This window comes from Phyllostomus discolor, chromosome 10 (genome assembly GCF_004126475.2).
Source record: "Phyllostomus discolor isolate MPI-MPIP mPhyDis1 chromosome 10, mPhyDis1.pri.v3, whole genome shotgun sequence".
Taxonomy (NCBI): domain Eukaryota; kingdom Metazoa; phylum Chordata; class Mammalia; order Chiroptera; family Phyllostomidae; genus Phyllostomus; species Phyllostomus discolor.
The window spans coordinates 6,926,581-6,948,585 of NC_040912.2; the positions used below are offsets into that span (position 1 = coordinate 6,926,581).

General features: G+C 53.6%; 1 protein-coding gene across 1 annotated transcript in view; it reads right to left on the reverse strand.

Annotated features, from left to right (window-relative positions):
- Positions 1 to 10,590: 10,590 nt before the first annotated feature.
- NPSR1 (neuropeptide S receptor 1) overlaps positions 10,591 to 22,005 on the reverse strand; it is a 77,789-nt gene continuing 66,374 nt past the window's right edge. Inside the window, exons 6-7 of the mRNA XM_036010454.1 lie at positions 15,042 to 15,128; positions 10,591 to 10,876 (exon numbers count right to left, since the gene is read on the reverse strand). Coding sequence (XP_035866347.1) covers positions 10,692 to 10,876; positions 15,042 to 15,128 — 272 coding nt within the window. The 3' untranslated portion in view covers positions 10,591 to 10,691. The remainder of the gene's footprint in view (positions 10,877 to 15,041; positions 15,129 to 22,005) is intronic.

Sequence of the window (22,005 nt, forward strand, 5' to 3'; positions counted from 1 at the left end):
CAGGACCCTTTCTGGCCCGAGGTCCCAGAGGGCGTCACGCGGTGCGGGGAGCAGCTCTGCCCGCTGCCCCGTCATCAGCCCTGCCTCGGACGAGGAAGCAGGGTGGGCCGCCCTCCTCTCAGGCTTGCGATGGGACCCGTCTGCTCGGGACCCTTGCCCTAACGCCAGGCCGAGGGAGCTGCTCCTGTCACGCCTTTCCAGTTTCGTGGGAGACATCAGTCTCAACCCCATGTGCAGCCACAGCCTCCTGCAAGCGGCCTTGATGCCGCGGCTGGCGACACAGCGAGGGGCTGGACTGTTCTGTGGGAGAAGGCTCGATGAGGTGCGAGACCAGGGGGAGGGGAGGGGGAGAGGAGGACAGACATGGGAAGGACCGAGCACCTCTGAGGACCCCAGGCACCCCCGTGGGTGGTCCTCCAGACTGGGTTCTCTCTCTCTCTCCCGTCTCCCTCTGTCCATCTGCACTTCGCCGCACAGAGGCACACGGTCTTTCCCTGTCCGCCAGCTTCCTCTGTGTGCAGGGGCCCTGCTGCCTCGCAGGCTGCAGATGGTCCGTGGTGGCCTCTCCTGCTGGAATTCTGGGCCATGAACTCGGGCTCAGTCTCTTGGCTGTAGTTTGCTAACCAGGGAATGGATGAGCCCCGATGGATTGGGGGGTCTCCCTGGGTCTCACCTGCTTTGGCCAAGTGGTACTGGACCACAGGGAGCCCAGTCCGGGCCGAAGAATTAAGAGCCGTGCAGGACGGTGTCGCTCAGAAGGGACCGTGGGCATGGCAGTCACACCAACAGGGGCCCCGCCCTGGCTTTGTTCTTGCTCTGGTGAGTCTGAGCGTTTCTCCCTCCACTGCAGGTGAGGGTAGGAGAAGGAAGGTGGTCCCCGTGGCAGGCAGACTCTGGGAGTTGACGAGGCACAAACTACCCTCAGGAATAGCCTAGTGGTTCATCAGCAAATACCATCACTTTTAAAAAATCCTCACCCAAGGATACGTATATTGATTTGAGAGAGAGAGAGAAACATGGATCAGTTGCCTCCCATACACACTCCAAATAAGGGATCGAACCTGCAGCCCTTTGGTGCATGGGACGATGCTCCAACCAACTGAGCCACCCAGCTGGGACCAAATGCCTCTATTCTTTTAAAATAACAACAAAATATTGAGTGCTGGCCTGCAAACCAAGGGGTTGCTGGTTCGATTCCCAGGCAGGGCACATGCCTGGGTTGTGGTCCAGGTCCCCAGTAGGGGACACATGAGAGGCAACCACACATTGATGTTTTTTCTCCCTCTTTCTCTTCCTCTTCCCCTCCTCTCTCAAAAAATAAATAAAATATTTTTTTAAAATAACAACAAAATAGAACCTGGGAAGAACCTCCTGAGAATGACCCTTTGTGGACTCCGGAATCCAGAGGAGGTGGGGAGGGAGGTCAGGAGGAGTCGCTGCCCCTTTCACTTCCGCCCACTCTGGTCCACAGACGACTCTTCAGCAGGGACCCCTGAGCTGGTCACGGGAGCGAAGCGAGGGCTGCCCCCCGCTGTCTGACACCCACCGAGGAAGCTGGAGGGGGCTTGTCTTGGGAAAGAGCCCCTCGGTCTGGATGGGGAACAAAGGAAAGATGTTAGAGGTCAAACAAGGGGTGCACAAGAAGAAGACACATTTTTTGGGGGGGTCTTTCCTTCCCCGTGGGGGTGTAATCACCCAGCCTCCAGAGAAAGGCTCCCTCTCTCTGAGGGGGCTGGGGGGCTTCATCTGACTGGCGTGAAGGTGGGAAGACTGCTTTGAGCATGCTCAGCTGAGTGGAACCGTCTTTCTCCTGGGCTTGGCGCAGAACTGTTCTGCCTTTTCTCGTCTCCCTGGAGCAGCCAGCTGCCTGCCGCAGGAAGGGACGGTGCTCCCCAGCACTCGCTGGGTATATTAGACAAAGTGGGCTACGTGCTCTGTGAGAAGCAATCTCCCGAAATTTGGTTAGCCTCCCCTGTTTGCAGGCTGACAGAGCCCTCCCCATTCAGCTTGCAGGGGGCTGGGGGGAAGGGAGTCACCAGAAACACTCGGGAAGCTTTTATGGATCGTGCCAGGAGGGTGTACAGAATCTCTCCCATAGTCCATTGGCCAGAACACACACGTTCAGAGTTCACCGTGAGAGCGGCTGAGAAGGTCATGGTGCAGCTGACCAGGGGGAGCGGCGAACTCACCCACCGGCGAGGAGCTGGCTGGGGAGCCTGCTGACTCATTCTGGACTTCATTACTGGGAGGCTCTGTTGCCCACAGCCACGCTGATTAGTAACAAGGGTGTTACTGCTTCCTATTGTCTGCCATCCTTTGTTTTATTTTATAATCTGTTCAGAGCTCTCCCGGGAAAGAGGGAGGCTATTTTTGGACCCCTCCCCTCCAACCTTCAATGCCTGGCCTCGACACATCGAGAAGTAAAGCGTAGGAGTTGAATAACAAATCGGGAGGAGACGTGGACTTTAATTTTCTTTGAACCCTAAACCACGAGGGAAAAAGAATATGATTCTGTACTTCAGATCCTGTGCACTTTAATAATCTTTGCACTTGAACTTAATCGTTCATTGTATTCATGGAACTTTACTTCCTTCCCAGAGAATTCATGATGAGAACGGGCTGATACTCAAATTTGGAACATTTTGTCATGGGTATTTTACTGCTGGAGTATCTTAACATCATTTAATTTCATTGCAGAGCGTGGCCTATCCTTAGAGTGGCCATAGAATTTATTAACCAAACTGGGGCCATTTTGAGAGAGAAAGGAGTCCCTGCTAATAATTGTGCTGGAACAACAGGCATAAACCTGGTCTGCTTCGGGTGAATTGGGATGTGTGGTCGTCCAGCTTTATTGGACAATCTGGAAGGACATAAATGGAAAAGAGAAATGGAACAGGAGATGAATTTCCAGCAATAAATGTAGTGATTTAATTAAGGGAAGTTTTCTGACCCACATAAGAGCCCTCTGGGGATCTGTTCTCACGTGTCCCCAGTGGTCCCACAGGAAGACTTGCAATGGAGCTTGTCCCAGCCAGGGGCCGTCTGGTCCGGGAAAGAGGAACCATAGTGAGTGTTGCAGATAGAGCGGCCTCGATGCAGGCAATTGTACAACCCAGCGCAGGTGTCGGGGGGCTGAGAGAGGAAGAGTGAGTGCACAGACTGGTAACTGTAGGGAGCTGCTAGCGTTGCTAAGCCTGGGGAGCTAAGCCTGGGGGAGCGCAAGGAAGGAGGTGGGGTTATCCCAAGATCAGAGGGCCACCTGCGTGGATGCTGGGATCCTGGGCAAGTTCTGGGCAAGTGAGGAGAGGTGGGGCTCCGAGGCTGCTTCTAACTCTGAGTAGAAGGCAAGGCTGGTGCTTGGAGAACAGGAAGGAAGCCCCGCCCCCTGCCCCCTCACTCCTCCGGTTGTGCCTGTCTTTCCGATCTCCTGCCTGTCCCCCTTCCGCAGAGCTACCTGGCAGCGGTCCACTGGAGAGGGAGTCTGGGAGGTGGGGTTGGCAGAGTTTCCTGCCCCAGTGCCCAAGGTGGGCTCTGAGCTGAGCAACAGTGGGGGTGTGAAGGGCCTATACACCGTGGGTGGCCTCGGGGGCATGCCTGGTGATGGAGGGACTGAAGGTTGTGCCAGAACTGCTCTCCTCTGAGGATGGCCACAGGCTGCTAGCCACTGGCTTACTGGTCAAGCACAAACGGGTTGAGAACCAGTAGTGGGGAAAGGCTTGGTGGGTGACTCCTCCCCTGTCCTGATGCCACATGGAGATGTCACCTTCCCAACCTCTGTTTGCCCTTCAATCACCCAGGGCAGCAGAAGCAGCCTAATCTGTTCGGTGGGTTTGGGGAGCATGACCGGGTCGGCGCATCTCAAAGCTTTCCCCTTCCCCAGGGTGAGGGGCGGGGTAGGGCAGGCTGCTCCTCCCCGTGTCAGTCCTGCCGGTTCATTCAGAAAGCAGACCCGTACCGGCCCCTCGTCTGTGTTCCAGGCGCCGTTCTGGACCTGGGGCTGCAACAGAGGACAACACAGACAGAGGGCCTCCTCTAGTGAGATCAGGAGGCCATACATTAAAAAACATAACAAACAGATACATTACATGATGTGTCGGAAGGTGATGAATGCCAGTGCAGGGAGAGGCACACGGCGAGGGCCTGGGACTGCTGGGCGCATGGGCGCAGGGCTCGGCCTCGCAGCCTGGGCAGGGCAGCCTCACGCAGCAAGTGCACGGGAGCAAAGTAGGGGCGCCAGCTGTCCCATTCAGAACCTCGGCCGGCACCACAGCTGTCGAGGTGAGGGTTGATCATTCTGCTGCTCAGTCCAAGTAGTCCCTTGTCCCCGGTCCTGGACACGGCCCAGGTGGCTTGTATGATGAGTAGGACCGTGCGCTCCGGCCCCCAGAAGAGGCAGGTTCCATCACCAGCTGCACCTGCAGAGGGCTTGTCTTGGAGCAGAGCCTCCGTCAGAATCACCTGCGACCAATGAGGCAACCAGCTTTGCAAACAGATGCAAAGGGTGTCCTAGCCTGCCCCCCTCACGCTGTTGGAGCTTTGCATCCAGGAGCGCAGCGTTCCAGCCACAGCCCGCGCTCCGGGCAAACACTGTCGTGGCAGCACTGAGGTGTTCTTTGGCTGTTCTGTTTCCATTCTCTCGTATGTACGGTGGGATTTTCCAGAGGTTACCCAGCATGTAAGAGCTCAACAGATCGACGGCAGAATCAGATTAAAATACTCCTTTTTGCCTAAGCACATATTTGTGTGCAGCCTGATTTTCTTTATATATTTCCATCAAAACAGCATATTGCAGCAGATCGAATGCAGAAGATATAAAAATCCAGCTGTCTGTTAAGGCAAACTTCAAGAGATTTGCAAAGAAGTTAAAAGTTTCTCTTCTTGCGAGATATTTTTTTTGAAAATATACTGCTACTTTTCATATAAAAGATATTTACATTAATATGTAATGAGTGTATTACTTGTAAATTCATAAATAAATATTAAACGCGTTTTCAGTTTTAATTTTTAATGTAGTCAGTGTCAATGGGCATCACCCACGTAAACAAATGGGGGGGCCCCGAGACCAGAAAGCTGAAGAAGCCTGCTCCCCTGCTCCCGAGGAGTCTGATAGGCGGTCACGTCCACGCTGTTCCAGGCCCCAAACCCCTGCCCGGGGGCCTCCTTCCCTGTTCCCAGACGTCGCGGAAACACACGGCCATATTTCCACATCTGACCGGCTTTCGCGCACCTATATACATGACAACGACTTCAGGTTAAGGCCTGTCTTAATGGAGGAAGAAAATGCATTTGATCCAGAGTGGGAACAAGGAGGCATTAGAGATGTCCTGTGTTTACCTAACAGGTACCTATGCCGCTGCAAGGTGGTCCAGTGGGCTCTTAGGGGGACACATGTGTCCTCCGGCTGGACCCCGGGCAGCTGGACGGGGGAAGCAAAGGGAGCCCCTGTCCTTCCTGGCCCTGAGGAATGTGGGCTCCAACCACCAACATGCTTTTGATCCCTGGTTCTGAGGTGCCGGCCCGTGGAAGCGCCGCACCAGAAGCCCCTGAGTTGCTTACGTGTTACAGATTTCCAGCTCAGAGTCTCTGGGGTGGGGGATCTAGAAATTTGTATTTTAAAAACTCGTTGTGTTACAGAACAACAAGGAGGGGGCTGGGACGATGTACTATTACCCGAGAGGAACCCCCCAGGTAAGTCATGTCCACCGCCAGAGGAAAGACGTCTCTCAATGCCAGAGATTCGTGAAAAGGAAAGGAAATGTTTATTTAATGCTGTACAGACTTAAAGTAGTGACCTGATGTCTTCATCAAAATCCCAAAGTCCCTTAAAACACCCACAAACATGCACAGTCCTTCCTTCCCCCTTTGCCCAGTCTGGGGAACCGTATCTCAGGAAAAGAAATAGAAGTCCGTGGCTCAGGCAGCTCCTGGTTCTTCCCAGTAATCCATCTCGGCTGGTCGGCCTCCCTTGGTTCCCAGCACCATCAGCTGTGTCCCCGGGATCTCTGCTAAAGCTGGGTGGTGGTTCCCCCTTCTAAAGATGCGGGGGTCCCCACTCTGGCAAAGCCTTGTGGTTCTCTCTCCCAGGACCACGGGAGTCCCCACTCAGCCAAAAGAGCGTTCTCCCAGCACAATGGCTGCTGCATCTGGGTTTAAATCCCCACCCCAATCCTCTTCTGCAGCCCCATTTCCCACTCCTCCCACAGTTGGCTACACCTGCCAGCACTCCCATATCCTTCCAGCTTCACTGGGCTGCCATCGTGAGTCTGGGCAGGTGTGGCCCCATGTCATGGAGCCAGTCTTCTCCAAGCTCCCACGCAGGTGCTGTAACTCGGGGGACGTGCCCCCCAGTTATGTCTTGGGGGGGGGGAAGTTACTTCCATCCCCTGGCTCAGAGCATGGCCACAGCTACTTAACAAATCTATGTAACCAGTTAAAAGTTATAGATATGTTAAATGACCACACCAGAGGTTAGCTGCAAAGCTGTTGCTATGCAAAACAGCTCTTAATGGCCCTGCTCCATGTGTCTCTTCCCCCAACCCACACCTGTGGCAAGGAGGTGAGGACATCCTAATATTTCCTAAACACCTTGATTCTGGACCCCATTCCAAATCCCTATTTGGGGTCCCCCCTCTTGGATGCACCCTGTTACAGTCAGATGATTCTCAGATCCAACCAGGTTGGGACTGTTTTTTTCAGGTTTCCGGGAACAAGGCGGTTGGCACGGAAACAGCTGGAGGCATCTCCTTTCCGTCAAATGCACCCAAAACCTTCGGGGACCACAGGGAGACCTGCATGTAAAATGAGACGTGTTCAAGAGGCAGGGAAGGACCGGCTGTGGCAGCAGGCAGCGGCTCACCTAAGATGTTCCTGCAAGAGCAGAGCCACCTTCCTTCCCGCTGAATAGATTTTCGATTCCCCAGCAGATGCAGGCCAGTGGCTCCTTTCGACACCGTGGACGCGGAAGGAAGGGGCAAAGCTATTTCTGTGTGTGTGTAGAGAGGTGTCCGAATAAAGTGAGGAGGGCAGTTGAAACTGCATGCTTGTTTGCTTTAAAAGGGATACTTGTTCCCCCCATGCTTAATCACAAGGTAAAGCCATTAAGAAGATGTTGCTTGGTGAGATTGAACTTCAGTTAACTTATGCCCCCGACAGCCCCAGTAGCAGAGAAGTTTTTACCATTCGTGTTGAGTTGACGTGAATAAAGTGGGAACGGTTACAGTGTGGCTAACTGTATTCGCTATGCGGACTCCTGTCATCCTGAATTTTCACCTATGCCTCAGCTATGTGACGTGCGGCCAGAGACGTCTCCGACATCCTGGTGTGGGAAGCAGGCATCTTTACTTCACACGGCGCCCACCCTCTGACCCCGCTTGGCACCCGCAGCTAGCAAACAGTCTCAGCTTCCCATCCTCTTCCCGCTGTATTTGTCGGCGGGGAAATGATGCCTCTCCGACTTCATGGCGAAGGATGGGGAAGTCACAACTTCTAAAGGGCAAGTGACTCAGCGCTGAGTCACCGAGTCATCGTCGGTCCCCTGCGGAAAGGAGCCCAGGAGTTCTGGCTCTCGGGAGGGAACTGAACTCATTCCAATCTCGGAGTCTGTATCTGCGAAGAAACCACGGAGTCTTCGGATCCAGCCTTACTCTGTTCTTATCTGACAGATGAGACAGCTGGTGCTCAGACACATGAAATGATGGGTCTAAGTGGTAATGGGAAAAGAATACCAAGAGCAGTTTTAAACGATGATGTGTCCAAAGTTGTAATTACCAGCGTTCCCACAACGTCTCCATCAGGTTTCACCGAGCTCACCATGTACTATGTGGAAATGAGGATTCTAGAGCCCGCACCAACGTGAAATGAATTTCGTTCTAACAGCAGCAACCCGCACCATTATCTCTCCGATCCCCAGTCTTTGGGGGAGCGCAGGACGCACCATGCCACCCCCCAAATCGTGCTCACGGTGGGCAGAGCACAAAGCCCCCTCTCACACTCTCCTTGACTTTCAGAATTTACTGATGGATGGGGTAGGCATGTGCCGTCTTTTGCAGATGAGCACTAGACAGAGATTGAAAACTTCTGTCCAGAGAACCCCAGCCCCTGGTTTTGCCATTTGGGACGCCGGCCAGGTTTTGCTCTGCTAATTGGCACCCGCGTGGGCAGGTGCCGTTGTAGCAACGGTTCCGCGGTCTTCCGTGGCCCATCTAGATTCCAAGTGCGACGCTGAAAAGTCCTCCTCCACCACCCCCAGCTCCCCGGGATGCTCACTTTTATGTGATCGGAGAGGGAGAGAGCCTTCAAAACTATTGTGTAGACATAAAACCACATTATTCAGGCTCTCAGATTCAGAAAATAAGTTTAAGAAAGATAATGCCAGAGGAACCTGATTTCTGCCTGAAGAGATACTTTTTTTTCCCCCGAGGCCGCATGGAATTGAAAAGAGAAATTTATGGAAAAAATGCCACCGTGACCTTAAACATGCAGCTCTGGGTTGGCACATAATGAGGAACGGAGCGCTATTAAAATATACCACACATTTTAATGATTCCACTGGCCGTGAGCCAAAAAAAAAAAAAAAAAACTGAGCTCAGAATAATTCTGGGAAGGAGGATTTTGCCAAGGAGATTTTAATGTCAAGAATGTATGGGAGGCTAAAAATAAGAAGCTCACGCACACCCCAGAGCTGTGACTGGGGATGTATATATATTCAAATTAAATTCTTCCACTTCTGCTTATGGAAAAAATCCGGTGGTAAAAATGGACTAGCAAACATTTAGTCATATTTCACTTGGATGGTACATGGAAATACCAAACTCAAGACTTGTCAAAATAAACCCACCAGCACTTCCTGGCTGAGGTGTTAGGGAGACAATAGCAGCCAGCAATATTAAAAAAAAAAAACAAAAACCAACGAAGAGCTTACAGAAATATCATGCCTGAAAAAGCCACAGGAAACCGTGGATCCCCAGCAAAGCGAGGGTTCAGGGAGGTCAAAGGGGAGAGTGGCCCGGGAGCGTGAGGCACGAGCCCAGAGCGGCCCGCGTGTTGAATGCAGAGGAGCCTCATAGACACAGGAGACCCGGTCCCGACTCTCAGAGACTCGGGTCTGTGGTCCAGGGCCGTTGAGCACTGATTCTCTCCCCATCAGAGAAGGAACCCCTCCATGTGCACCTGGCTCCGAAGGGCCAGCAGGTACGGGCTTCCCACAGGTCGTTTGTTTGTTCGTGCACGGGAACTTGCAGGCGGCTGCTGCCAGCGCCCCCACCTGCAAACCACGGCCGTCTGCAGAGGAGATGCGAAGGGCCGATACCTGGAAGTGAACTTGTAGCTATTTCAAGGGCAAACATCTTCTTGCCTATGACTACTGAACCTCGCACCCAAAACTGGGGTGGGGGAATCTGGGCCTTGGTAAGCCTTCTGTTTACTTGTTAGATTGGAATGAGAAGACTTGTGTGCAGCCATGCTTCTGGGCCGGCCCCAGCCTGGGCCGTGGGCCGGCGATGGCTCTGCCCCTGGGGCTCTGGTGGCGACCCGTGGGAAGGGGACACTGAGCGTTGGGGAGGGAGGGGGCGTCTTTTCTGGCTGGCAGGAGTAGCTGGTGACTTTAGTTCCTCTTGACCAATACTTGCTGATGCCGGTGACACACTCGTTGGGATGTTTGCTTTCGAACTGCCCAGGCGACGACGGGAAGGGGGTGAAGACATTGGCTCAGGCTCCATGCACGCGCCCAGGGTGGTGACGGGGACCCGGGAGGGCTGACGGGGCTCAGCCTGGCACTGCAGCCGCCCCGAGACCTAGATGGATCCCGGCTTGGACAGGACCCGCATTTCGTGGCCCCTGGCTCTCTGCCGCCACCTCATTCTGGGATCCCGCGGCCTTTGCTTCCTAGAGAAAGAGTAAAGCGGACGGGGAAAATAATTAGACGTCATAAAAAGGCAAGTAGGAATGTTAAGAGAGAAGAGTTACGGAGAGCGCGTGAAGGATCAGACACTGCTAAGTACTTCCTACGTGATAAATACCATTGACCTTCCTTCCCCAGCAATTACCTCCCTCCCTCGCTCTGGTCAAACCGGAGCCCAGTGAACAGACATCACTGGCCTGGGGGTATGTGGTGCTATTAGCCCCATTTTACAGGCGAGTAAACTGAGGTCTGTGGCAGTTCACTCATCTGTCCAAGGTCACAGGTAGTAGCTACAGATCCACAATGGCAGTATTGGAAACTCAGCCCCTGGGATCACACCCAGCCTGAAACCGTTCTGTTGTTCTATTTCCCCTGAGCTTCCCCCTCTCCTTCCTGCAGCTGATGCGGGCAGGGAGCTGAAAACCAGCGCATGGCCCGGAGAGTCGTGGGAGGGGCTCCTGTCAGCTCTGATGCTCATCATTCCCGTAACCTCAGGAATGTCACTTCCCCTGGCAAGCCCTCGCGTGTTGTCTGTGAGGTGGTGGTCGTCCTGCTGCGTGTGTGTGGAGGCACCTCGCCCGGAGGTGCCGTGGACCCAAGGGAGGTCTTCTCCAGGGGACACAGTGAGGACGATCGCTACGGAAGGAGGCAGGTGGCGTGCTCCAGGACAGAGAGCATGGGCCACGGCCCGGGCCTGGGCCGTCACACTTGTGGGACCTTTCCGGCCCCGTGTCAGCTGCCTGCCTGGAGCGCTGGGAGGAGGACGACACCCGTGGGAGCGGCCGGGCGCCCCTCACCGGCAGGGGAAGCCCACGTGGCTGCTGAACAGGAAGTAGACGAGGGGGTTGATGGCGCTGTTCAGGGCAGGCAGGTTCTGGATGATCACGGAGGCGTAGACGCGCTCCCTGGTGTCCGGAAGGAGGCTGAAGTTGTCCAGCATGTCGAAGAGGAAGTACGGGCTCCAGCAGCAGATGAAGGCTGGGCGGGGGGAGACAGCCATGAGCACCCCGAGAGGCCACACCCCGGGGACGTGCTCAGTGCACACGGATCCCTCAGACGTATTTAGAACAGTGGTGTGCGGGAGCCACCACTCTCACACGTATGTAGAAGTATGCAGAGATGCGTGCACACACCCCGCAGAGACATGCCCGGAGCTTCTCTTTACCGAAAGCTCGGGGACTTCTCAGCCGGGAGGGGTGAACTCGCCCGGGCCAGCACTTGGACGAGGTGTGTGTGCGCCGGGGGTGTGGTTCTGGTTTTCCCAGGGACCCCGCCCCCCTGCCTGGAGCAGGACACACCCTCCCGTTCACAGGGCCCAGAGCCCTGTTTGTAAGGACCCCAGGCTACAACCGGCCTCTACGTCCTGTGGGAACACAAGCCTCTTCAACCAGTGTGGATTTCCCACGGAAGCAGTTCCCTTGCCCGTGAGGAAAGACCCCGTTTCCCTTGCAACCGCAGGGGGCGGGGTTTGTTCACCTGCTCGGAACGCCGAGTCCGGCGGTGTTGCCCTGTCTCCATGGCAGCTCACCTGTATCGCTTTGTTTTGGTGGCTGTTACTGCGTCTGGCAGGCTGCTTCATTGCCCCGCCCGTGCAGCTGTGCCCAAGTCTTTAAATAATGAAGTCTGTATTGGCTTACTATGAATTATTTTCTTTCTATTCCCTTTTTATATGATTATGTATTGACTGTTGAAGATTTATGTTAGGTTCACGGTATTATGTACACATTTGGTTTCGGGATGGAAAGGGGCACTGTGGAATGTTTGTTCTAGAAAGGGCTGTCTTGGCCGGACTGGGGAGTTGCCACTGGCTGGCCCTTTGCGGCTTCCCTGCTCTCGGACTAAAAGGCGCCCTGGGCCCGGGCACGTGGCCCCGGGTCACAGAGGGCTACGTGGGTGCTGGACTGCGCATACATGTAAGATATGCTTCCTGACACCCCACCCGGGAGTGCGTGTGTGTGTGTGTGTATGTGTGTGTGTGTGTGTGTGTCCCGCCGTCTGGGAAGGTGAGGGAGCCCAAGGGGCCGCAGAGGCCTCTGGGACAGGGTTCTGAGCCCTGGGGGGGGCCGGCTCATGCTGCACCCCAGCTCTGCTGCCCTGCCGTTCTGCGTCTGGATCCTGCTGGCGGAGCCGCATGGCGTGTGGCCTGTTTGGCATTTTGCTGTTGTGTTTAAAAAGGTGAGGTCGGCTGTTCTGTGATTTGACATTCAGCGCACGGGAGGGCTGGGCTCTCTGAGGGCTCCAAAGGGCGGCACGAGGGGTCGGGAGGGGTGGCATCTGAGCTACACAAGCAGGGAATGGCACAAATCCCCTTCCTGCTTGGGTAGCCTCACTTATTCATTCACTCAACAAACGTTAGCCAAGCACCTGGTGTCAGGGGCGGGGGCCCTGTTTAAGGCCTTAGTGATAGTGCTGAAGGAACATGAGGGCAGCGGTCACCGTGGGACTAGTACTCCAGAAGGTCAACACATATAAAGTCAGGGGGAAGGAGCAACGGGAAGGAAACAGAGGCAGGGTGAAGGCTGCAGGAAGGCCCTTCTGGGGAGGTGGCTTTGTTGGGGAACAGTGGGGGGCGGGACTGAGCTGGCCACCCTCCGAAGGCAGAGCGTTGAAGGCGGGAAACAAAGTGGGGTCCCCCAGGTGAGAATAAGGTGACATTCCGAAGAAATAGCAAGAAGACCTGAGTGGACTGCTCTTGATAGGGGGACTCCGGTGTTGGAAAAATTTCAGTTTTAGGCACTAGCTAATACGCTTAGTAATCAATGCGAGTAAAGAAGCTGTCCTTTCAGGAACTGAAGGGATGTCCCACCCGGACTCCAGGGGACCCTAAGCAGTCCCACCTTCGTGCCTGGGAGGACTGCAAGCCGTCCAGATGGTGGCGGGGCCACTGTGCTCCGGGGGAGATGCCTACCATCCAGGACACGGAGGACAGAACGCTGCGGCTTTCATCTGATCAACTTTCCCCCTGAATTCCAAGCCTCTTACCCAGACTTTTCTTCTCCCCGTGAAAAGGGGCGGTTTGAAATGGAATGTCAGGCGGTCTGTTAGGGTACACACCCACCTTCTCGGACCACTGACCGTCTGAATAAGGCGCCATAAAGATTCAGTCCCTGTCTCTGCCTGCTGGGTCTGGTGGGTGACAGGCGAGACAAATGCCGGCTTTTCGGGTTTCAGGATAGTGTGGGCAAGGAGGGGCACGGTGGGGATGCGGCCGGAGACTGGGCGGGGGGGACCGGTCCCCCCGGCCTTGGGAGACACGGGATAAAGGCTGTGCTTTAGTCCAGCACGTGGGAAGCCACCGGTGGGTCTGCGAGACAGCGGCAGCGTCTGGTCTGCACGTGGGACAATCACGTCGGCTGTTGGGCAGAGAGGGGACACGAGGAGACCCGCGGCGGAAGCTGGTGGGCGCCGTCCATGGTCAAGGACGTTGTTGTTGAGATGGTGAGGAGGGCCGGACTCGAGACCTGTCTTGTAGGGGCAACCTCCAGCCCTTGTGTGCGGACTAGACATGTGGGGCATGAAAGGAACACAACAATGACAGATGGGTAACCCTTAGATTTTCAGCTCGGGTAAAAGATAGTGTCATTTGATGAATTGGAGGCATGAGAGTCCAGAACAAGCCGCCCCAAGACGTGCCCCTGTGGTGGCTGACGGTTTTGAGCTAAAGGCAACTTCAGCCACAGGCTCAAGAGAAACTTCTGCCCGGCTCCCCCCGCCCGCCAGCTACCTGGAAGGATTTGAATTAGAGGCATTGTTGGTAAGTGTTTCTCGGAGGGGTTCCCTCACAGATGTATGCATTACGTTTGGTTACTTTGTCTTGCTGATCTGCTCGTGTCTATCTGGTGATTATGGCAGCCAGGAGAACCTCGAAGGCAAGAGGAAAGTTGGTCCATCCCCGGCAGGGACAACCCGGGGAAGGACCCTTCTGCAGGGGCAGAGCCTGCCCAGACGTCTGGCTTGCCGTGCCGAGTATGAGAAGCCTATTGGAAGTACAAGGAGAGCTCTGACATAGAAATAAAAGATATAATTTCTAGGCAAAGGAAGTGAAGGAGGAGCCAATCGAATGGTGCTTAGAAGTCAGATGAGATGCAGATGGATGATTGACGTTGACATGTTGGAGGCTGTGGCCATGACGACGAGGGTGGCTGTACTGGAGTGGCAGGAAAGGAAGCTGGCAGAAACAGGCCCCAGGGAACGGGAGGTGAGAAGCAGAGAACTAGGGACAGAAAAGAGGGAGGGGAGGCGGGCCCGTCACGAGGTAGGTCCTTGAGGGGCTGCTACAGTTCGTCTATGTGCGTGCGACCCAGTCAAGGGAAAGCTGTTGGGGGCGGGAGGTCCTTGGAGGAACAGAAGTCTCGAGTCGGCAGGAAGGGATGGGATTCGGGCTCCGGAGAACATTCTGGATGCAGAGAGAAGCAGTGCCGGGGTGTCCCCGTCAGAGCAGAAAGGACAGATAGAGCCCATAGTAGAGACACGTCCCGTCGGTGTACATATGAGCAAGAGAGCAATGAGGACATTCTGTTCTGCTTACTTGCATTTTCTTAGCGAGATAGGACTCAAGGTCATTAGCTGAGAGGGCCTCAGGAAGAGGAAGTTTTGAAGTCTGAGGGTAACAAAGAACACACACCAATCTGACACAGACTAGGTACTCCAGAAATACCCCCTTTTTTTTTTCTGAGAAAAGGTAACTCTATGGGTCGTAACAATAGAGAGAAAGGAAACGGGAGGGAGAGAGAAGATTTGGAGGAATTTATAGTGACCTTGAAAGGAAGTATCCAGGGGAAACGAAAGGTCCCTCCGGTCTTCCTTGTGCTCATCAACGTTAGCCCTGGGGGAGAGCGTGTCCTGAAGAAAGCGTCTGGGCCAGCTGGGTGACGGGGAGCACCCACCTCAGCGAGTACTCAGATTTCCTCCAAATTCTGCACCCCGGGGCCTTGGTGGACAGCTACACTAATGAAGAGAGAGGTGAGGAGCAAATGCCATCCTTCGAAGGAGCCCCACACACAGAGAGACTGATCCGTCCCACACACCCCTCTGCAAACAGACACATCCTTTCTCCCTTGGGCTCTCCACCACGAGCCCCAGGTACCAGTCTGCTGTCGGAATGCACGCCCAGGGCTGCCACGCACGGAGGGATGCTGCTCACCAAGAACGATGACCATGCTGTACTTGATGGCCTTGACTTTTGCCTTTGAGATGAGCCCTCGGTTGTAACGGGTGCACGGCTTCCCATCTGCAGATACAGAAAGGGGGGCGGCGGGGTGTAGAGCGGTTTCTGCCGATGCGAACATTGCGCATTAGTCCCGCAGCCGTCACGGGGCCACTCAGACCCTGCTCACCCGTGCCCAGGAGGACCTGCTCGGACGTTTTCAGAGGGACGATGGCTCTGGAGTGGGTGTTGGAAACTGCTCAGTGTGCAGCTTAACAGAGAATGCAAATGTATTAGGCCATCCAGACTCCCTCAAGATGCTTGCCTGGGTGCCCTGAGTCAGCTGAGGCTGGGATTAGCCACGTGACCACCCGTCTGGTTGCCCCAGCAACCTACGGCAAAGCCATTTTCTTAGAATGGTTACCCCAGACTAACTCATTCATCAACCTCAGAAACGCCACTCTTGGCAAAAGCTCAAACCAGGGAGATTAAAAAATAAAAACAGAAACATCCCAGAGCATAAATATAAGAATCCAGTAGGAATATCAGCTGGATGGAGACAGAAACTTTGTGGGGTTTTTTTTTCACTCCTGTGGCCTCTGAACTTTGTGTGTGATCAATATTTGTTGGATCAATCCATACCGCCCAGTCTAGTCGAGAAGTGGCAAAGGGAAGGGTGACGAGGACCGGGCGAGCTCAGGGTGGTAGCGCTGAGGAGCCAAGAGCTGCCACACGAGGGGTGGGGATGTCGGGTGCGGGGCCCCTGGTGTCGTGGAGGAGCTCCCACTGTCCGGGCCTCTGCCTGTCAGCCCACGGGGCGCTGCTGTGAAAACTGGGGAAGGCGCCCTCTTCTTGGCATGCACGCGGCCCTGCCCCGCGCACCTCCCAGCGAGGCAGCAGGAGAGGGCGCCAGCCCGCCCACCTCCAGCGGGTTGCCGCTGGTTAGGGCTCAACAGGCACAAGCTCAGTGGTGGCCCAGGCCAACTACCGTGCTCACGGGTCCCCACCACATTGCTCAGATCTCACGATGAAAGTGTGCATGAATCCCCTTGGGAACTGCTATGTTTACCTTTGCGCCGTTTATTCTGTCCCCTCTCCAGTTCAATCCAGACTAACCCAACAAGCCCAGCACATCTGCTGAGAGATCAGAACCGTACAAAATGGGCTAAAAGACAGAGTTTCTGTTCTCCAGGAACTTGCGGTCCAGCGTGAAAGGTCACGCATGCCCCACAGAGCTGGCGGACGGGAGGGAGACGAAAGCGGAGTGCGGACAGAGGAGAGCCGTCCCCTTGTTGCTCTCTGGAAAAATAGGGGCACAGGGCTTTTTTATGTGCCGTGAGCTGAAATACTAATTATAATTCATGTTTTATGTCTTAATGCACACCCTGTAAGACCACCCTTAGACCTTCAAATCATTCTGTGCGTTTCTCAGAGCTGCGAACCTTCCGTGGCTGAAGCTGCAGAAGCATTTACAGCGGTGGGTCTCGGCTGGGGGCAACATTGCCCTTGGATGTTATGTTGACCATGTCTGGACACATTTTCCTTTGTCACCTGGCTGGGAGGTTACTACTGGCATCTCGTAGGTGGAAGCCAAGAATGCTGCTAAATGTCCTTCAGTGCACAGAACAGCCCTCCCCGCAACAGGCTCACACAGAGAATTATCCAGTCCAAACCCCTGACGGTGGCAAGGTTAGAAAACCCTGGTTGCTAAGGTGGTGTCTCGGGATAGATTCAGGCTTCGGAGTGCGACCCGAGTGCATTCCCAGAGACACTAATTACGGACGGCGTGCGTGACTACGGGCGGACTGCCTACTGTTCCAGCCTCAGTCTCCCGATTTTAAAAATGAGGCGTGGAACACCAAATTCACAGTTACTTTGAGGATTCAAATAAAATAATGTCGTCAAGATCTCAAGCCCCATGGCGAGCCTGTCAGTTCCCTTGTTAGTTGGGATGAAGGAGGTTTTGGCGCTATTTCGGGAATAGGAACTGCTCTTATGGAAGTGAACAGAAGGTATTACGACACTTAGACTGGTTATTAAACACTGTTGTTATCTGTGTATAGGAATTATATTACATCCAGAAATTATCTGGGGCATTAGACCCACGAGAGGCAAGTGAAAAAGATCGCAGACCAAATTGTATCCTTTCAAAGGATCCTCATTTGCTGGAGTGTTGGCTGACTCCCGAACTGAATGACTCTGAAGACTTGGTTTTTCAGAGAAGTTCTCCAGAATGACACTTGTGCCCTGAAATCTGCTTAAAATGGAAACTTTCAGTTCTCGCAGGGCAATTGGGTGACAGCGAAATCAATTCCTTGCCCTTGCACCTCCCAATGAGATCAGCGAAGAGCATCTTTAATCTGACCGCTCTAGGAAATGCAAAGCCTCTGGCTCCCAAAGTTGTTTCTTCAAAGACAGCCAGGCTACAAAACACCGGTAATTCTCCTTTATTGGGAGATAAAAGGATTAATTCCACCCAGGCCCCAGCGCTGAGCAGGAGTGAAGAGCAGTTCAATGCAGCTGTCATTGTGCATTAATAGCCGGGGGAGCCTGGAGGCGGCGGGGCCGTGAGATTCAGCAAACCGCCTTAGGCTGTTTTAGTCCGAGTCTGAGCCCCGAGGGGGCCCGGGCTGGAAATGAGTCTCCGAGTGGCCAGGGCCTGCTCCGCACCTGCCCCACCTTCCTGCAGACACAGGGAATCCATTTTTCTGGGCCGACACCGGAAGGGAGGGCTGTGGTGGGGGAGCGGCTGTTATCCTGGGATTTCAAAACGAGGCAGGATTTATTCTTGAACCATCTGTAGACCCTAATGAGTGCAGGCGACTTGTTTGTTAGCTGGGAAGTCTACCTAGTAATATTTTAGAACAAATATTTTTTTCATACGTTAGGAACTTCACATACTTCAGCATAATTTTAAACATCAAACGTTTTCAGAAGGTGCGTCTGGTTTCTAAAACTTTGGGAACTTGATTTTTTGACTTCTGATCATTGATGGCCTCTTTATCTACAAATATAACCTGCACGTTGCGTACTTTTTAGCACATTGTATCTCATCTGCTTAACTGTAGAATTTTGACCACTTTCTTCCCTTGGACTATTTTTTTTTTAACCTCCTGGCAAACCAGAGGTCACAGCTAGCTGTGAGAGGGTGTGACCTCACTCACCTCACTCACCTCACTCACAACATTTTCTGGCCCTCAGCTCCTCTGCTCAGGCAGAACCGAGGTCCCTGATTGGCCCAAAACCACTGTGGCAGAAACAGGTCAGCTCTCTTTGAATCCTCTCCTCTTCCCTTGGGCACACAGCTAGACTACATTTCCCAGCCTCCCCTTCGGCAGGGCGTATAGTCACATGACTGGGATCTGCTCCTGGTGACCTGGGAAGAGCCCTCACACCCCAGATCCAGGCTTAGCTCCAACAGACCACCCGGGAGTCCTCCACTCGCTCTTGTCCCCACTCCGCCGGCTTGACGCTGATGCTGAGGGACACCTTCGTGGCCTTCTGCTCTGGGTGGCAGAAGCTTCATCAGCTTGAGCCTCTGAAAAACTGTGCATCGGTGCCCTGCCCTTTGACCCTAATGGCACTTGAGCATCCACTGAGTGAAAAGCAAACTTCTGTGAAGGCTGCTGTAGTTTGGGGGGTCTCTCTGTTGTGGCTGCTGGTGTTTCCTTAAGGAAAGCGGAAACTGGCTCCTCCTGGGACGTGCTGTCGCCGTAAAGCACCTACTACGTGTGGTGGTGGCGTAGTGGGCCGGCCGCCGGTGGCCGGGAACCTGGCGTTGGAAGCTGGCACTCAGGGACCCCTTTGGCAGGGCTGTCGCACTCGATGCCCGGGAAGGCAGGCTGTGAGTCTCCTGAGCCCCACGCCCCAAGGACAAGGCTGGCGTAGCAGTCCACGCCCTCCGGGGAACGAGACCCGTAGGAAGTACACATGGGGAGGGGCGCAGGGTCCGGCAGGAGTGAGGCTGGCTTGAGCGGGGTTGGGAGGCCACCCGGGTGTCGCACACGAGAGGGACAGCGGTCGGAACACCTCACCTAAAATGTCACACGGTGTGCTTGAGTGTGATGTTGTTATGTTACAGGATCACGTGCTTACGGTTTTATACTAAAAAGGGGCATTTGTGCCGGGCCCTGTATATATATATATAATGACAGTGAAGCTGGCGCCGGTCCCCAGATGAAGCCAGAACATGGTGAGGCTGTGACCAGCAAAGGCCCAGATGAGCCATTCCTGAGACAAAGAGCAGATTGGGGACACAGCCTCTCACCTGCTCCCGACGGCCTCACATGAGCAGGAGGGGGCAGGGCGAGGGGGCACAGGACAGTAGACCTGAGGGCTGTGCCAGTAAAGGAGTTCCGGCTATGGACCCGCCCGCAGGAAACCGACTGGACGCAAGTAGGTCAGAAGCCTGCTTAGTGTGTGAGAAATAATATTGCCAAATCAACCGTCAGCTTTCTATCTTTGTCAACACAGAAACGCCAGACTTTAAAATTGTTATTCATCCTGTGGGTAGAAGATTGTATCTGAGATTTAAATGAGTTCTTTTCTGATTATCAGTGAGGCTGAGAATCATTTTTGGCCATTGTTCTTTTCCCTTCTGTCAGATGCCTGTGTCTGGCTCATTTTTTCCTATTTAGCTTTAAAATTTTTCTTTATTGATTTCAGGTATTCTAAAAAATTCTGAATAATAATGTTTTCCCAGGTAATATGTTACACAAATTTCTCCCACTTTGTGGCTTGACTTTTTAAATATTAACAAAGTCAGATTTATCCATCATCACTTTTATGGCTTCATTTATCTTGTACCTTGTTTAAGAAACTTTTCCTTACTCCAGCTCTGGCTGGTGTGGCTCAGTGGATTGAGTGCTGGCCTGTGAATCAAAAGGTCACCAGTTCAATTCCCAGTCAGGGCACATGCCTGGGTTGTGGGCCAAGTCCCCAGTGCGGGGTGTGTGAGAGGCAAACACACATTGATGTTAAAAAAAAACAACAAAAACTCTTCCTTACTTTAATATCATAAAGGCATCACCTTTTTTTTTTTACAAGTTTTAAAAGTCACATATTTCATATTTAAGTCTTAAATTTACCTGGAAATTGTTTTGCCTGTGAATAGAGGCGAAAATCCGATTTCATTTCGTTCCCTGTGATCGTCTGACATCTACCAAGTCCTCCTGTCTGCGTGGGTCTGCTTTGGGGCTGCTTCAGTGTCCAGGTGCCTATTGCACCATGTCAACACAGCATCCTGTTAATCCCTCAGACTTCATGATAAATCTTAATATTTAGTACAGTCAACCTCTCTACCCAGTCCTACTTCACCGGGAGTGCCCTAGCTATTCCTGGCTCCCGAAATGTCCATGTATCTCTCAAAATTGGGTTGTCAAGCTCAATAAAGTGTCCCATTTCAGTTTTGATTGGAACTGTAGATTAGGCGGGGAACTGATGTGTTTATGCTGTTGAGCCTCACCATGCAGGAACGTGTCGTAAGAGCCATTTACTTACGGCTTTACATCTTTTCCACGAAGTTTCTTATGTCTTTTGCTAAATGTGGTTGTCTGCAGAGAAGCCATTTGACCCACATGCCTTGATGGAGAAAGGTGCTCGGGGGAGTTCACTGGGCTTCCTTTTTTAAATTATGGGCTTATTTATTTACTTACTTTTAGAGAGAAAGAGAGGGAGAAACACATGGATGGGAGAGAGAAGCATCAGCTGGCTGCTCTCCCTATGTGCCCCGACTGGGGACTGAACCCGCCACCCGGGCACGTGCCCTGACTGGGAATCAAACTGGTGACCTTTCCCTTTGCATGACAACGCCCACCCCACTGGGCCACTCCGGTGGGGCAATGGGCATACCTGAAGCTCATTCAGCTAGGAGTCAACAGGACCCAAACTCAGTTCCTAACCCAAAGCGCTTCCATCTCTCTTCCACCTCATGCTGCTTCACTTAGCCTGCAGTTTGGGGACAGCAAGAATCACACCATGTCTTCCAAGTCATCATGGCCAGACACAGTGATATATCCAGATGTCATACTTTGCCCCTTCCACGGGTGTGGCTCCCCCACCTCCTGCCCCCGTGCACCAAATCTACCATTTCACAGGAATAGACAGATACCCTGGGCACCTGGACCACGCCGGCTCGTGAAAGACAGCAACGCACAAGTTTGGGAACCTCCTCTCCCCTACCTCTCGTCCTCCACACGTATTTGTGGGAAAGTCTTTTGATCATTTATTAGGTATTGTTTCTTTCTGCCAGCCTTTCAGAGGGGGCAGTGAGACACGTTTGCCAGTGAGAAGCGTGGTTGTCAAACTAATGATGACTCGAATGTTGCAGCCCGTGTTTACAGAGTGAGCTTCTGTTCACGCTAATTATGGCTGAGGTCCCTGCTGCCGAGCCGTCCCGCTGGCGTGCTAACGCCGCCAGGGAGCCCGTCTCCCAGCCAACTCCGGAGCTGCTGGGCTGGGATGCCAGATAGGAAACGAAGTGAGTTCCATTTGTGAGTGCGACACAGAGAGTGTGCGGGCTTCTCAGACTGCCATCTGCTCTGCACTCCAGCAGGGCCATTGCTGGTGGTGACAGAAAGATATACACAACAACAACAAAAAATAGGTAGAATGGAGACACAAATTTGTGTTAAAGAAGGAAAATGGATGGTCCCCCCTTCCACCGTTGGGAAGGGGGAATGGCATACAGCGTGCCGGTAGGAAAACTGGCCTCCATGTGGCTTTGCACTATTTCAGGCCCAGGAGTATGGGGGACCCAACAGCACAGGGGTTGGAAAATCTAGTGGCAGGGCCAGGGGGACACTGGGGAGCAACTGGGGCCCTGCCACACTGACGAAAGGTCTGCTGAGAATAGGATGCGGGTGGTGGGAGGTGCCCTGGGTGGTGGGGTAGCACATAGAGTGTGGCAGCGCTGTGGCACCTCACCCCTCCAGCAGCACTTGCTCTATTCACTCTCGTGGGT